General features: G+C 42.4%; 1 protein-coding gene across 2 annotated transcripts; it reads right to left on the reverse strand.

The window, feature by feature from the left end:
• Positions 1–2,822: 2,822 nt before the first annotated feature.
• dll4 (delta-like 4 (Drosophila)) lies at positions 2,823–13,172 on the reverse strand. 2 transcript variants are annotated; one of them, XM_077587955.1, is made up of 11 exons: positions 12,636–13,172; positions 12,297–12,548; positions 12,041–12,098; positions 10,811–11,074; positions 8,716–8,776; positions 7,636–7,766; positions 7,256–7,425; positions 6,261–6,480; positions 4,797–5,514; positions 4,573–4,681; positions 2,823–3,725 (listed from the first exon to the last, which is right to left on the reverse strand). In XM_077587955.1, the coding sequence occupies exons 1-11, from the start codon at positions 13,035–13,037 to the stop codon at positions 3,720–3,722; spliced, it is 2,391 nt and encodes a 796-aa protein (XP_077444081.1). In that variant the 5' UTR covers positions 13,038–13,172; the 3' UTR covers positions 2,823–3,719. The 2 variants fall into 2 exon arrangements, with proteins under 2 accessions (XP_077444081.1, XP_077444080.1); XM_077587954.1 differs by lacking the exon at positions 2,823–3,725 and having other exon boundaries at positions 3,978–4,681.
• Positions 13,173–15,451: the final 2,279 nt, after the last annotated feature.

A 15,451-nucleotide genomic window follows, 5' to 3' on the forward strand; every position in this document is an offset into this window, starting at 1 on the left:
TCTATTGAGAACATCCGGACAATGCTGAAGAAAGTGAATGTCAAAAAATCAAAAACTTTCACTGAGCTGTACCAATTATGTGTTGAGACCAGTGGTCAAAGATTCAACCAGAAGATTTCCAGAAGCCTGCGGATATCTACCAAAAGCGCACAATTGACGTAAAAATGGTCAAAGAGGTCAAAGAACATGTAAACAAACACTATCTTTGCTTTATGTTTATTTTGGACCAATACTATTTGGTTATTTTCTTCTGTTGTAATAAAAAAAGCCATGATATAAATGTTCTTTACAAGTATAAGTCAACTTGGATGATTGGTTTCCTGAACTAAACACCTAAAGCTTTTGTCTTATTTTGAAAAGCCGAATGCCAGAAACTGATCAAAAACTACATACAAATGTATGATAGCCTTCTGACAGCATACTGAGCAGATGAGTTGTGTGTGTTTGTGTGTGTGTGTGTGTGTGTGTGTGTTCACTCTTAAATTGCTACACGGCAAAGGTTAATCTTGAAGACATCTGAGAATCAGCAAGGGGTGCTAGTGCTTAAATTAGACTTGATTATCAGTCTGCCAGTTTCCTCTTTAAAAGTCTGCAGCATCACTTGGGGTAACTTTACATACACTTGGCAATCTTGCCTTCACTTATTTTTATTTTTATTGCAAGGCAGCTCTAATGCATGTTAGTGCCTTACTGTACACTTGAAATCCAATCCCAGTGCTGACTCATAATATATACCAACATCACAGACTGCTTGAATTATCAGGTAAAACTAGTGTACCTTATTGGGCAGGTGAACTGTTACCTGTGAAAATGGGCTCATTACTGACATCTAGTGATAACCGATTAGACTTTAGCTTGGTGCACAATGTCATTTTCTCCTTTTAAAATAAACCCCCCAACCCCACACAGGAGTTGATTAGTCCTCTTGTTTGCAGTGTGGCTTCCTGATAAGAAGCCTGTGCGTGAGAAAATCAGTCAGGCCTTGCTACATGCTCTGCATATTTTATTACTTTTTTGTTTTAATCAATGAGGAAACAGGAAATGATGTCAGCAAGTCACAAACAGGATGCAATGATTGTAACACAATGAAAACGTTTGGTGGTGTGTGCGACGGCCACTGAAGGTTTGTTTAAAAATGTGAAACTTTAAGATTTGTGTGAAAACGGAACATGAGTTGTCTGCAGAAAACATCAGTAAACATCATTTATTTGTGTGTGTGTGTGTTGGATTTCTTTCTTGATACTCTACATATAAGCAGAATCAGGGGAGAGGAACATGCCACACCAAACAAATACTTAGATCCCATGCTTTTCAGTGATATGTTTTAAAGCTATCTTTAGTGGTATTTATTAGTTTTAGTTTAGTACTTGATGTGATATGATTTATCTGGGATTAGCCATATTTTTGCATACAAAGTGTTAGGGCTGGGCAATTGTTGATTAATTGTACAAGTAGCCAAGAAGAATTCCTTCATTTTTTACATTTTTTGAAGAGTATCCCTATTCATGTTCAACTGTACTTGTGCTAACATCATGGCTGCAAAATAGAGTTTTATCAAACTTTTTTTGTGGAAGTTAATGCTATTTTTTTGCTGGAAAATAAAATAGTTTGCTAATGTACTCTACAGTGGGACTGGTGTTGTGTACTGGAGTCTCATGTTTGGCAAGAAGGGAGCTCCTGAAACCAGATTGAACACCCTGGAAGGTATGTTTTTATTTTTATTTTCATTTGTCGCATCATAAACTCCAAATGCAATGAAAGTTTTTTTGTGTCACACATTTAGACATTCTTTGGCTGAATTTACCCATGACGTTTTAATAAGAGTCACGTTAAAATAGGATCCTATTTTTAAAAGTATCCCACCCCCTAAAAAATCTGAACTTTTCTATAATTGACCCCCATCTTTCACTTGTACGAAAAACAAATGATAATCATTAAAAAATATATGTTTTCATTCAAATGGCTGGTGAAAGGTAAGTCCCTGCTAAAACCGAATTGTTAAATGTCAATGAAGACAAAACAGAGATGTTTTTGTTTTTATTTTGGAGGATTTATGACGCATGCACTGCCTCCCATCTGGTGTCAAGCCAGCCCTTTTGCCCCTTTCCCTCTGGTGGAGTGACACCCACCCCCTGTGCCAAGCCTCCTACATCCGCCTTTGTTTGCCCTTGAGAGGGTGCTACGATGCGGGTAGTAAAATCACTCTTAGGCCTGGAGGGGGAGGCCGCCAGTTGGGGACTATGCATTCATAAGTGTGTGTATGTGTGTGGGGTGGGGGTGTTATTTTGTGGGTCCTTGAGAGATGGCATATGCTGCTGTTTTTTCTTTAAAATGCCGCCCCCCCTTCCCAACTTAACCCCTACCCCTTTGACAGCATCTGTTTTTGGGGTGACGCGTGCGTGAGAGCATCACGAGAGGTGGGGTCGGGCTTTGTTTCACCGTTTCCAGCTCGAGGGGGCCCAATCGCCATGGAAACGGATTTGAATTTCAAGCCAATTTAAGGGGTCCGCGGAGAGAACACAGGGTGGGATGAAAGCCAAAGGCGTTTCCAGGAATTACTTTAAGTAGTGATGCGGCAGTCAGGAAATGAGGCGGCAACAGAGAGCTGGGGTCTTTACTTTATGTCTCCCCTCGATGTCCAAAGAATATTTGCAGCTGGTATGATGCACAGCTGGATTTCATTTTGACAAGCCATGTCGTATTTATTCGAAATTCTGGCCTGCATTAAAATTTATCCTCTGTAGACGAGCAACAAACACAAAGCACATGTGGTCATCAGCTATGATTCATGTTTAAAAAAAAAGAAGAAAAAATGCCTCTGCTTGATCTTAAAACTGTTTTCCACAATGTTTATTCTTCAGAAATTTGGTCCTTATAAATATGCATTATATACAAAATAATATTATAAAACATATAAAGAGCAATGTGTCATATTTAAATTAAACTCTGGAAATCATTTTTAAAAAAACAATTACAATAGTGGTTTTGTAGGTTTGAACTGTTTTATAGGCAGGCAGTTGTGGTATGAGTCTTTTTGTGTGGGTCTCGTTTGGGTTGCATTGAAACACTTTCGTTTTCATCCATTCGTTTGACTGCTGCAAGTCTTTGCGGATTGAAAAGTATTTTTTTTGTAGTGCAAACAATCCAAGAGGAGACAAAGGGCACAAATTTAGCATTTTTTTTTAAACCGTCCGAACCCCTTCCCCAACACCCCTTTTAAGGCTTCTAGTGAACTTGGGCTGCATGGAAATCTTCAACTTGAAGATGCTCAGACATTCATGACTCTCAGTGTTTGTGACGGTGGATTATGGGCGTTGACCCTGAGTTTTTGCTTTTTTTTGCATAGAAGGCGAAGGTGGCAGGGGTGATTGATCGGAGTGAGGGTTTTCCTTGGAAAGGAGGGGCTAGAAAAAAAATCTCAGGCAACTTTCACTGATTTGTTGGCTGTAAGTCATCGCCGTGATGCTGATTATCACACAAGGCCAGAAAAATGAATGGCGGGCAAGGCGATCCACCCTCGCCTCCTTTTCAACCGTCTGAGAGATGATAAATTAAAAAAATGTTCCTCCATCTGTCCTCAAGTGTTCCAGAGAGCAGCGGCTGACATGTTGAAAAAAAAACAAAAAACAAAAGCAAAACAACCTCCAAGTCTCTTCTAGGTTTTTGTAAACAATCCAGAATAGTCCAATTCTGCTTTGATTGTGTTTGTGTCTCTACTTTTAAACCTGTGATGGGAAAAGAGAGAGAATGTTGTTAGTATCACCCTAAAATGTTTTTTTTTTCTTGGAGTAAACACAGAGAAGTATTATTCCACTTTAGAAACAGTAACTTTGCTCTTATATTTAACCCTTGCAGAAAGGAGGACATTCCTAATCTCATATTTTGATGCATCTTATTATTCAAGGTCAACTAAAGGTCTTCTAGAAAGGAACATTCCTGCCTGTTTTTTTGTGTCTGTCCTGTGGTCAGTGCTCTTTCATGAAAAGCAAACGGCAATTTCCGAAATCAATCTAATTCTTCTTTGGTTTTGTCTTTAATCATTGGGATAATTGCACCCACAAAAGAATTGGCATGGATACAGAGATGGCAACTTTTTTGTTTTGTTTTATCTAAACAAGATGGTTTTCAGGAAACGAACATTGCTGACACGATGAAACGGAATCTGGCTGTTATCCAACTGACATGAGCACACTTCTTTTTAGTCTTTATTTGACTTTCGTTTTCGGAACATCGACACCCTCAAAGGGATTTGTAGGAATGCTTCAAACTGTCTTCAGGAAAGGAAAATTGAAGGCTTTTCTTGATATAACGGATGTAACTAGCCTTCCATGTGCACAAAGATACATGGGTTTCTTTCATGTCCTTTTTCTTATAAACAATAACACTCTGGAAGGGATTAACATGGATGGTCACGTAGCAATTTTATTGGAAGCAGGTGACAAAGACTGACTTTTCAAGGAAGTTCTCTCTTCTGATTTCTTGCCTGTCAGTTTCCTCCTCAAAATCTGTCACCCCTATGGCTATAGTTCATATCTCCCAGCAATGACACGGTAGTATTAGAGTGGAGTTTACCTCAGTCGCTATGACGCACTCTCTCCTTGCGTCAGCTATAACAAATACCGACTGGTACATGGAGTCTCTGGATGAGCATATCGTCGATATCCTACACTCTGGCTTTTCACTGTGGAAACAAACCCAGGCGCTTAAATGGGAAACACTTGAATATACGTGCACATCTGTTGTCTTTGTGTCTAGTATCGGGGGTGGAAAAAACGATTGAATCGGCCTTGTCTTACCTGCACACTCTACTCGAGGGTCTTTTGTCTTCTAAACTCTTGTCATAAATGAGACTTTTGTCTTCTTGTGACTTTTCGTCCTTAAACTCCTTTGTTTTTAAGCTGTAATGGTCCAAGTGATAGTTTTTATGGATAAAGTTCGACTTTTCCGAGTCACAGTCCACCTCCAGGCTGACTTTTTGGTTAGTGTTTTTCAGCTGAGATGCCGGTATGAGGTTATCCTGCTGAACACTGGACACATTGTTCATGGTTTCCGTGTCCTCCCGCTGCCTCCGGGCTTGCCGGTGGATGTGCCTCAGGGCCAAGCCCACCATGCACAACAGGACCAACAGCGCCACGAGCCCCACGGCCAGGGAGACGGCCGCCCACTGAAAACCATCTTGAATCTCTCCCACTTGGGATGTCACCGCCGCAAAGAACTCGCAGCTGGGCCCGGTAAAGCCAGGTGGGCAGGCGCAAGTCACAGGGACTGTACTGGTGCAGACGCCGCCATTGAGGCAGGGATGGAGGGGACACTCATCCAAGACCCTGTCACAATTACGTCCACTGTACCCTGGGGGGCATTCGCAGGTGTAGTCGTTGATCCGGTCTAGGCAGGTGCCACCGTTGACGCAAGGGTTCCCGGCGCACTCGTTGATGTTGATCTCACAATGCTGGCCCGTAAACCCTGCACGGCAGCTGCACACACGAGTGCCGCCGTGGATAAGACACTGACCGCCTGCGGAGAACAGGAAGAGGAAGTGTTATTTTTGACTGTCAAAATCTAGGAACAGTCCCAGATATTGTCTGCACATATTGGGGTCAAAGATAACCAGTGTTTTTTTTGTTTTTCTCTGAAAGACGGAACAGATACTGGTTAGGTACCTACTATTGTAGGCTCACCCCTGAAATGTATTTGATGCAGTTTGTCACCCTTCTTTGGGCCCCGTAGTAACGGGAAGACCAGATCGCCTAGAATTTGTGGACAGCTCTTCAATGTAGCGTCAAAATAAATAAAACAGCAGGGTAGAAAGTGCTACACTTTCCAAGACCAACAAGGTTTGTGTTGGTAGCCAAGCTGTATCTTTGACAGTATACCCCGTGACTCCTAAGCTTGTAACGGCGTTCTTCGCCTCCCTTTTCTGGGTTTCACTGTTATGAGATGATCGTTTTAGACAAGTGTTGTTCTGTCTTAGGGTTCCCACAAGGAGGCCAATGTTTGCGCATCTGAGCCCAATCAGCAGCGTGGTGATTGTTCTCTCCACAAAGAAATAACTTCAACACAGTTAAACAAGACATTTCTCCTTTCTTTCATCAACAACGACATACTGCGGGCTGCGGTGACATTTACAAGCTTTCGCTCCGAGCTGTCGACTGTTTATAATAAGGACAATAGATACCAAGTTCCCAGCAATTCCTGTTGTTCCGCACACTTCCAGTTGCAGGAATTAGCGGTAGGAAGGGGGATAGGGAGGAAGGTCGTACCATTAGCGCAGGGAAGCGACGTGCATTTATCCACTCTCTTCTCGCAGTTGAGGCCGGTGTAGCCACGGGGACACTCGCACATGTAGCTCCGCCCATTGTCTTTCTCCCAGCACTTGCCACCATGAAAGCAGGGGGAATCAGCGCACGTCAGCAAACTGTGTTCACAGTGTGAACCCTCAAAGCCCTCCAGACACGAGCACATGTAGCCGCTCTCCAGATTCTACAGAGACAGAGTCAGATGGTTAGCAGACCTCCATCCATTCATTTTCATAACCGCTTGTCCTTATCAGGGTTGCGGTGTGTTGGAGCCTAAACCAGTGCGAATGGCGGGGTACACCCTAGACTGGTCGCCAGTCAATTGCAGGGCACAAAATACAATTCACGTTCCCACCTATAGAGTTTAGTCTGAGTCTTTAATTAAACAGATATGGACATTTTTAGAGAGTGGGAAGAACCGTGAGGAACTCTGCAAATTCCACAGACGAATACTAAGGCAATTGACTATTGACATTAGTTTAAGATTGGGTTAATTTGTGTTTTCCTTCGGCACAGCTCTAACTAGCCATGGTAATACAACCAGAACTAATTCTTTTGACAACTCTGTTTTATTTGTTTCAGTTACTCTAATGAAAGCAAATATTCTCCGTGATTTACAATCGTGCTTTTATTCTGGCATTGCCTGGTTTCTGGCATCTAAACTGTTTTTTTTTAATCTGCTCAATTTCCTCAACTGTTTTTGTGGGGAAAATGTGCGTAAAGTGTACTAGATAAGCTAATTTTGTGCATTGGTGATTAAGTCCTGCCGCCACCAGTAAAAATCAGAGTTTTTCTACTGTTATTTTAGCACTATCGTTCTTTAGCTTTAGATATTTAGCATACTTTTTTGCATGCGTTAAAATACTTGGGAACTATTTTGCGTGTGCAGTATGTTATACGTGAAATGGATTATTATTATTGATTTAAATGGTGCAAACAACAATGGCAAAAACACTTACGGTGCATGTCCCACCATTCCGACAGGGATTGCTGTCACACTCCTGCATCTCCAGCTCGCAGTTGACCCCCGTGTAGCCCGGCATGCACGTACACGTGTAGCTGCCCTGGCCCGTGTTCATGCAGGTGGCGCCGTTCACGCAGGGATGGTGATGCGTGCAGAAGTTCAGATCTTTGCGAGGAAGACGAGGAGAGAGGGGTGAGTGTTTATTTACGACTGGAAAGAAAGTTATCCCCTCCATCCCATCCATGTGTATAATGAGTGAGGGGACACTCGGGCGGAAACCCAATTTAACTAATGCGCCCGAGTTGATCCCAATGAAAAGCCGGCAACATGAGAGCATCCTTGAAAGTGGACCAGTGCGTGAGGACGTATCTTTACCTTGGTCACACAATAGGCCTCCCCAGCCCTCCTGACAGTTGCACTGCCACGGCAGCTGGCAGGTGCCGTGCTTGCATGCCGGGTGCTTCTTGCACTCGTCGCAGAAAGTACCCTGCCAGCCATCTCGGCACCTGTAGGGGGAGACAAAAGGCTCATTTACAGTTGCAAAATGATGGCAGAGAATCTGATTGGAAATTGACTTTGAGTGTCGTCTATAACTGACACATACAAACGCAGTTTTAAAGTCACAATTGCCATAAATATTGGTATGAAAAAGACACAAGCTATACACATGGAACAATGCAATGAAAAAATGCATGAATGGTAGTAACTGTGGGTTTTCACCATTTGTGCAATGTGACCATGCGTTTTTAGGCTTTGGTCAATATTTGTTAATTGTACAATATACATATGTTAGACCTTTGTAAAGTTAGAACCCAATGTAAAATCTGTGTACATGTTTTCCCGAGCATAAGTATTTTTCATCGATGTTATTGTCCAACATTTAAAAATGAATCGGTCATTTTAGGTGTAGTGTCATGGTGGCCAGAATATTAGGTACACCTGCACAGTGGGTTGCAATCTGTACAAGAACGGTAAAAGTCGCGTTATACCAGGTGGTGTTTGTGATAGATTGTGTATCCTGTTATTTGTCTAAATTCTGACTGGATTCATTCCAGACACATCAAAATATCCAAATCCATTAAGTACAGTAAACTGACTGTAAAGACGTTCTATCTTCATGATCTACTGTGAGTGAGAGAGGATGTGGGAGCGGCTTAATGATGCTGTTCGGGCATCCCAAAGGGTTTTAACCTCATTCCTGTTGGGGTAGTGATGGATTTATGTCGCCAAAAAGAGGGCAAAATGTGATCCGGGAGGAAAAGTAGACATTGGAAGTGGCCAAGTGGGGAATTTGCTGAGGTTCAGTGAACTTAAGCCTCTTTTTACATGCATGCAAAAGTAGCTACATGATGGAAGAAGAAGAAAAAAACGGTGTGAATGAAAATGTGAGACTAAGCTTGTTTGGTTGTTCTTGTTTTGTACAAAAAAAGTGTGTACTTAAGGTTAAAAACTTACACACACTCGCCCGGTTTGGAACAGTTGCCGTTCCTCTCACTGCATCCTTCCAGACAGATGGCTACGGAAACAAATAGAACACACATATCAATATAAAAGTCCAGCGCTTGCGTTTGAAGCTGTAAGTAAAATCCGTAAGTTTTTTTTCTCTCCCTACATGGGGCAACGTTCTAGGTCACGCTTGATGTCTTTATAAATAACATGGCAGAAATGTCCATGTGTCTCGCTTTGCCACTCATTTGATCTCCACCCAGCTGCTGAGGGGTTTGTTTGCGCAGAGCGGGACTCGCGGGGCTTGGACATTATCGCACGGCTGCTGACGGTAAGCAGCCAGTTTAGTGGGCAACAGATGCTCGCTCTCAATAGCAGACAGCTGTCACTATTGTTGTTTTGGCCGCCATATTTGCAGCTGCTGCTATCGAGCGCGCGCGCCTTGCTCAGCGGCCCGGCGCGTGGCTGAATAATGGCGGCGTGATTAACCTCGACGCGTGTGAGGCACGCGTGCGTTGCGTCCTAGCAATGCGCGCGACCCCCTCCCCTCCCGCCCCGGCGTCCCCTCCCCTCCTGGGCATTGGGTTACTGGGCGCGCTCAGGCCAGCATTGTGGTAAATAATTGAGTAGTGTCAGGTAAACCACACCTGTCTATGCTAAATGGACGCCATTCAGAGCCACTCAGGCTTGTTGGAACTTGTTAGGAGTAAAGAGTTACAAAAGTAACCCAATTTACAGTAATACGGTGCAGCGGTAATTTGATTTTTTTTTTCAAGAGCCACAACTGTTTCAAGTAACGAGACATCGCTAGAATGTTCTTTCGCAGGTCGTTATCGTGTGACAATTTATATTGGAAATTTTGTATTTTAAATACCAGTTATGATTCACCATGGTTGGGCATAAATGAATGAATTGTTTAAAATTTACTCAACAGCAAATAAGGCATTCTATAGCTCCTCATATATATTTCCGGTTATCCGCCATAAAAGTTTAACCTCCAATTGCAACGCGTCAACCCATATGGTTGGAATTTGGCGCCGTGGTTGTCCGAATAGATCTCGCCAATTTCTCTTTGGCCACCAAATGGCACGGATGACAGATCCATTGTCGCGTATACAGCACATGTTAACGATTACTCTCTAGGCGCCACTCTTTTGATTCATTTGTTGTGGTGAAAAGGCTGGTTCTCAATAGAGTCAGGGTAGGATGGGTGTGTAGGGCTGAGTCCAATCTTTTTATTGCAGTGACTGTTTTGGCTTTACGTTTTTAGAATTTAAATGACTATCATCAAATGTATAATTTTTTTCAAAAAAGCGCAATGTAAAATGTATTCTTCAAAAACAAATTTTTCATTGGGCCGTTTGAACTTATCGAAAGCAATAGTTTGGGAAAAAGTTTCGTTTGGTAGAGTTAGTGTTAGAAGCACATGCTTCACATTCATACATTATTACCCAGTGGGAATCAAAATCGCGCAAATGCCATCCAAGTGAACCACTAGATCATCAGTCAGAAAGCCAATATTTGGTCCTGACCACATGCAAATGAATGCACTGATCCAACATTATTTTTGTTTGCATACAAATGACTAAACATATAGACATAAAAAGGCTTCCCTGATCTTCATGTCACAATAGTCTATTTGGGCAAACATATCTGAAAAAGTAATTGGCATCTTCATTTGCATTTAAATTTTGGTCATACATTTTAAGAACAAGCCTAAAAGATTTGGGAGTCTAACATGCTTTCATTGGTCAGGCCAGGCTTTCTTCTCCGTCTTTTGTCAAAACACGCAAAAGTGATGAATGTTATTTTTACACAAGTGGTAGTCTGGAAGATGCTAATCATTTAATTCCCCTTGCGACTTAAGCTATTTCACAGTTCTAATCTTTTACCCCCCCAAACCTTTCGGATCAAGGGCTGAATTGCCACTCCTTCTTTCAGGGTAAGGGCACTAAATTTGCAGATATGACACTGCTACTCTCATAACAAATCCAAATGATAGTCATTACCCGGCGCACTTTCGCTCCCACTTTGAGCAAATCCCCAAACAACAGAAAAAAACTCCAGACAAACATTGATGTGAGCGGTAGTCGGCATAGCTTACGTTCTTCGCAGTATCCCCCCTTCCAGCCGGACAGGCAGGACAACTTTCCATCCCTGGTGCAGGTGTAGTGTCCAAAACGGTCGTCCCGGGGCGTGCATTTCTTGGAGCAGCTCTCGCCGTAGTAACTCTTGTTGCAGACGAAGCGGTAGGAATACCTCAGCTCCGTTTGCTCGCTGGTCTGCGTGTCCTGAGACCAATCGCTGCTCACGCTCATTTGTCTTTGGATGGCGAAGAAGCTTATCAAAAAGTCGGGGTTGTTGCTTTCTGGAAAGAGTAGGACGGACTAGAATAAGGTTGTGCTTTGGAAATTATTTTTTAGATATGTTCGGAACAGCAAGGGAAAATATTTAGGCCAGTGATGTATACTTTTTTGTTGCCATGAATATTGTTTGTCTCCAGTACTTATGTAAGAAATATGTAAGGTGTTGTAGCGTAAGAGTTTTTTCATGCTAAATATGCCTAGCATTAATACAGTTTATGAAACATTGGTTAATTACATATAAGAGGCACACAGAAGGGGTTTGTAACATTTCCTGGAATAGATACATAAAGGGTCGCAATCCATTGTAGCCTTAAATGGGGAATGATTTCCTCTTTCCCCCTACACATTTAAAACCGTATCATAAATTATTGTCCTTTCTAACATCATGTCGCGCCACTCAACTAATCTGCGTAGTAGCAAGCTGCATCCCTTATCACATCCTATACAGCCGAGATGAAAGATAAACTCAGGTTTTCAAATTTCCTCTTTCTCTTCCGTCGGCAAAAACATTCCCAGGCAACCCCCACCTCCAACCCCACCCCCCACCATCCCCCTCCACCACCACCACCACCACCACCACTCCCCATCCCGGTCCCGTCTTCCAACGGGGCGGAACAGAAGTAAGGTGTAAAATACAGGAAGACGCAGTCAGGGCTTCTTGGCAGCCGCCGTGTATTCTCACCGAAAGCCCCGCAGTTCGTTCCCACGCCAAAAATAAACCGCAGGAAGTTCAATTGTGTTGAGCACAAGAATGAAGAAGGTGTCCGCAAGTTCATAACAAAGAAGTGAATAAGGTGTGAAGAAAATTTCAACGCAACCAACAAGATAACAAAAAAAAGGATGTTAGGATTTGATATTTTGTAAAATATATATTTTTTGCAACTTTTTAGTGTAAGGGCATCTGAGGTCTATCAAATGTGCACCCATTGCGCCCTCCTGTGGTGACGGTTGGAAACAGCAGTGCTTACCTACAGGTAGATTTCCATGAGGAGCGTGCCAGGCTTCAATTATTAACGAAAAGGAGCCCTGTGAAGGGAAACAAACATATTACTATCATCAATTTAACAATATACTTGTTTTATTTCCGACTTTTCGAATGAGTGACAATGTCACTGCATTATTTGTAGCAGCAGGTGAAGTCCCTCTCAAATAGGGACCAAAAAAAATCCCCTATCCAACTCCAATTCTCACAAAAGTGGAAGAATGTAATAACTTGGTCCTTACCGGCCAACTAAAGTTGAAGGGGATCTGGATGGGACCAGGTGGAGTGTCAGTGAAGGAGTTAGAGGAACCCAGAACTGGCGTCCGGGCACTGCCGAATATGCAGCCCCCGGGTGAGACCACCGCCTGGTAGTTCTTCAGGCACACCCTGAAGTAAGTCCTGCAGCTGGGCTTGCACGGCAGCCCATTGGCTAAGAGACCCTTTTGGTTCTTAAAGTCGTGGAGGTGCAGCTCAAAAACACCAGAGGCAAACACCTACAAAACACAGCAATAATGATCAAGGATTAGGCTTAAAAAGAGGAGTGGGATCCTGTTGCTGGCTTGGGGGGTCCTCCTCCATACCTGCGCCATGGTGCTGAAGGCAAGGGAGAAGAAGAAGGTGAACCAAGCTGCCATCCTTATGCAGCCAAAGTGACACCCGCAATGCCAATTCCCAATTCCAGAGAACCGGGTGAATAAAAGAAGAAGGGGAAAAAAGCAAGGGGTAGTAATCCTTCCAAAAAAAACAACAACAACTCTTAGCTCCTCTCCTTCAGAAAACGTTATCCAAATATGACACGGGAGCAATATCCAAGAAGCGCGGCGGCGACCCCCTCTCCTCCTCCTGTCGCCCCTCCTCACATGGCACCGTACTCCATAAAAGTGCACGTCAGCGGCGTACGCGCGCCCCCTTCTTATGTGCGCGTGTGCGTGTTTTGGAGCGATGCAACAACAAGCCAAAAAAGTTGCGCATCCACGGAGCATCCAGTCAGCCCGACGCGCGTCACTCTTGTCCGCTTTCAATGGGAGCGCCCTCCCTCATTTATAGACTTGTGCGCGGCGGCTCATTACATAAACTGCCAATCGTGGACGGCGTGCACCACGCCCACTTGCCCAAAACCACGCTCCTAGCCCCGATCTCTCCCCCCCCTCCTCGCCATCCTCCCCCCCTCCCTCTCCTCCCTTGCCGCAACCCGACAACCAAATATCCAGATTTAATATGCGCGCCCACCGCCATTATGAGCAAGCATGCAGCAACATCTGTCGACTTATTTTTGGCGCACATTTGCGCGTTCTGGGCAAAGACAATGAATGGATGGATGCTGACAGGGGGAACTCAGCTCCATTGGACACTTAATTAGTACAAATATGTTGTCACGTGCCATTTATTTGGGTGGGAAATTGATGTCATTTTCAGCACAAATATTCTTCAAGGCTATATATATATATATATATATATATATATATATATATATATATATATATATATATATATATATATATATATATATATATATGTATATAAATTAAAGCAACACTAGACATATCATCCTACGACCCTTGTGAGGATAAATGGAAAAATAATGACTGAAAATTCAAAAAAAAATGTTTAGAGGGGGAACTCGGCTCCATTGGACACTTAATTAGTACAAATATGTATATATATGTATATATATACATATACATATATATATATATATATATATATATATATATATATTATATAAATATATATATATATATATATATATATATATATATATATATATATATATATATATATATATATATATATATATGTGTATATAATAAAAAATATATCATACGACCCTTGTGAGGATCAATGGAAAATGACTGTCTGAAAATTCAATATATTGTAAATGTATTTGTTTAGAGGATTTTGTTGCTGTTCTGGCTACTTTTTAGCTCCTTACTTTTGTATTTACTTCAATAGCAATACAAAATAGTAATAAAAATGGGCTATTGTGTTCAGTAGATACAATGTGATAAAATATTAAAGGAAATAATAATAAATGTGTTGCCACTTACCACTTTGAGAATGAAAACCAGTATCCACAAGCCTTTAGGGCTAGTTTGCATTGATAATACCAAATAAGGGAAGATCTTGTTTACAATTTTCCCTTACGCACATTTATAATTATCACTCACCCCTCCCCCTGATGGGTGTCGCGTGGCCACCTTGAAGTGCGTGCCTTCTATCCTCTCCACTCGTCTCCTCACCCCATTGTTGAGGCGCATGTCCCTACTCTGGCCCTCATGCGGGTGCACAGTGTGCAGGCACATCACTATTCACCTGTATGCAAATGAACTTGCACACTGGCTTGAAGATGTCATTTTCAAGCATGAAATACGTACCTCCTGTTCTATTTTGGTTCACATATTGCTATTTTTTATTGAGTTGTCATTATGATAGTACACAGTTAAATGTGGGTATCCATATACAAATGATCTATATACATGCACATATACACTGCACAGTGTGTAATTGGATTGTCTATGTAGTATTTACATATATGGTTTACATGATCATATATTTACAGTAAGTACAGTATTCCGTACATATGATTTGTAAAAAGATAGATATCTTTCTGGCTTGTCGTCTGTTGTTTTTCCACGGTAGCCTAGAGTGAAAACGGAGAGCGTTTATTGTGTTTATACGAGCAGCAGCGGCAGCAAACTTGCATGCTATTGACACACCTGTTGTGTCCCCAGTGAGTCTACACAGCACAATGGCTTATGAATGCAGCTCAGGCTCTCTTCTTTCTAAATATATAGATATACATATACACAAAACGCCATCAGCTGCAAATTCTCTTGCTTGTTGACTTTAAAAACATTCATTAATCATCGCCACCCAGCGAGTTGCCATATTGTGACCGACGCTGAGCACAATTGAGCCGTGATTTCTCGGCCGTAATGGACCCCGTTTGGCAAACAGAGATGGCATTATCTACTTTGTTTTTGCTTTTTTTAATAGCCACAACTCCCATCTACCTGCTGTAAAAGAGGCTATAAAATGTGCGACGGGAACGCTTTTAATTTAGTAGCTGCGGCTAAACTGATAACACTCTTTGTTTTGAGGGAAAGTGAACGATATGTGAGCCATATGTTCTCTTTTGCGCTTTATTTGATTGTTTGGGGGGGTTACAATAAATACAGTGTGTGTTCACTGAAGGGATGAATGCCGCACTCAAATGGCCACTGTCAATGGAAGACAACTTCTCCCTTTTCTTTGTGATCTACACACTTACGTCAAACAATGAGCGTGTGCGGTCGATTGGTCGCCGGTCTTTTGGTCGCCGGTCTTTTGGTCGCCGTCTTTTGGTCGCCAGTCTTTTGGTCGCGGTCTTTTGGTCGCCCCGATTTGGAGCTTTTCT

This window comes from Stigmatopora argus, chromosome 19, assembly GCF_051989625.1.
Source record: "Stigmatopora argus isolate UIUO_Sarg chromosome 19, RoL_Sarg_1.0, whole genome shotgun sequence".
Lineage (NCBI taxonomy): Eukaryota > Metazoa > Chordata > Actinopteri > Syngnathiformes > Syngnathidae > Stigmatopora > Stigmatopora argus.

Coding starts and splice junctions, on each gene's coding strand:
- dll4 (XM_077587954.1), bottom strand. CDS start 13,037: ATGCTCCGTGGATGCGCAACTTTTTTGGCTTGTTGTTGCATCGCTCCA. Junction 12,549..12,635: donor CCTTCAGCACCATGGCGCAG/GTATGGAGGAGG, acceptor TGTGTTTTGTAG/GTGTTTGCCTCTGGTGTTTT. Junction 4,682..4,796: donor CCCTCGAGTAGAGTGTGCAG/GTAAGACAAGGC, acceptor TTGTTTCCACAG/TGAAAAGCCAGAGTGTAGGA.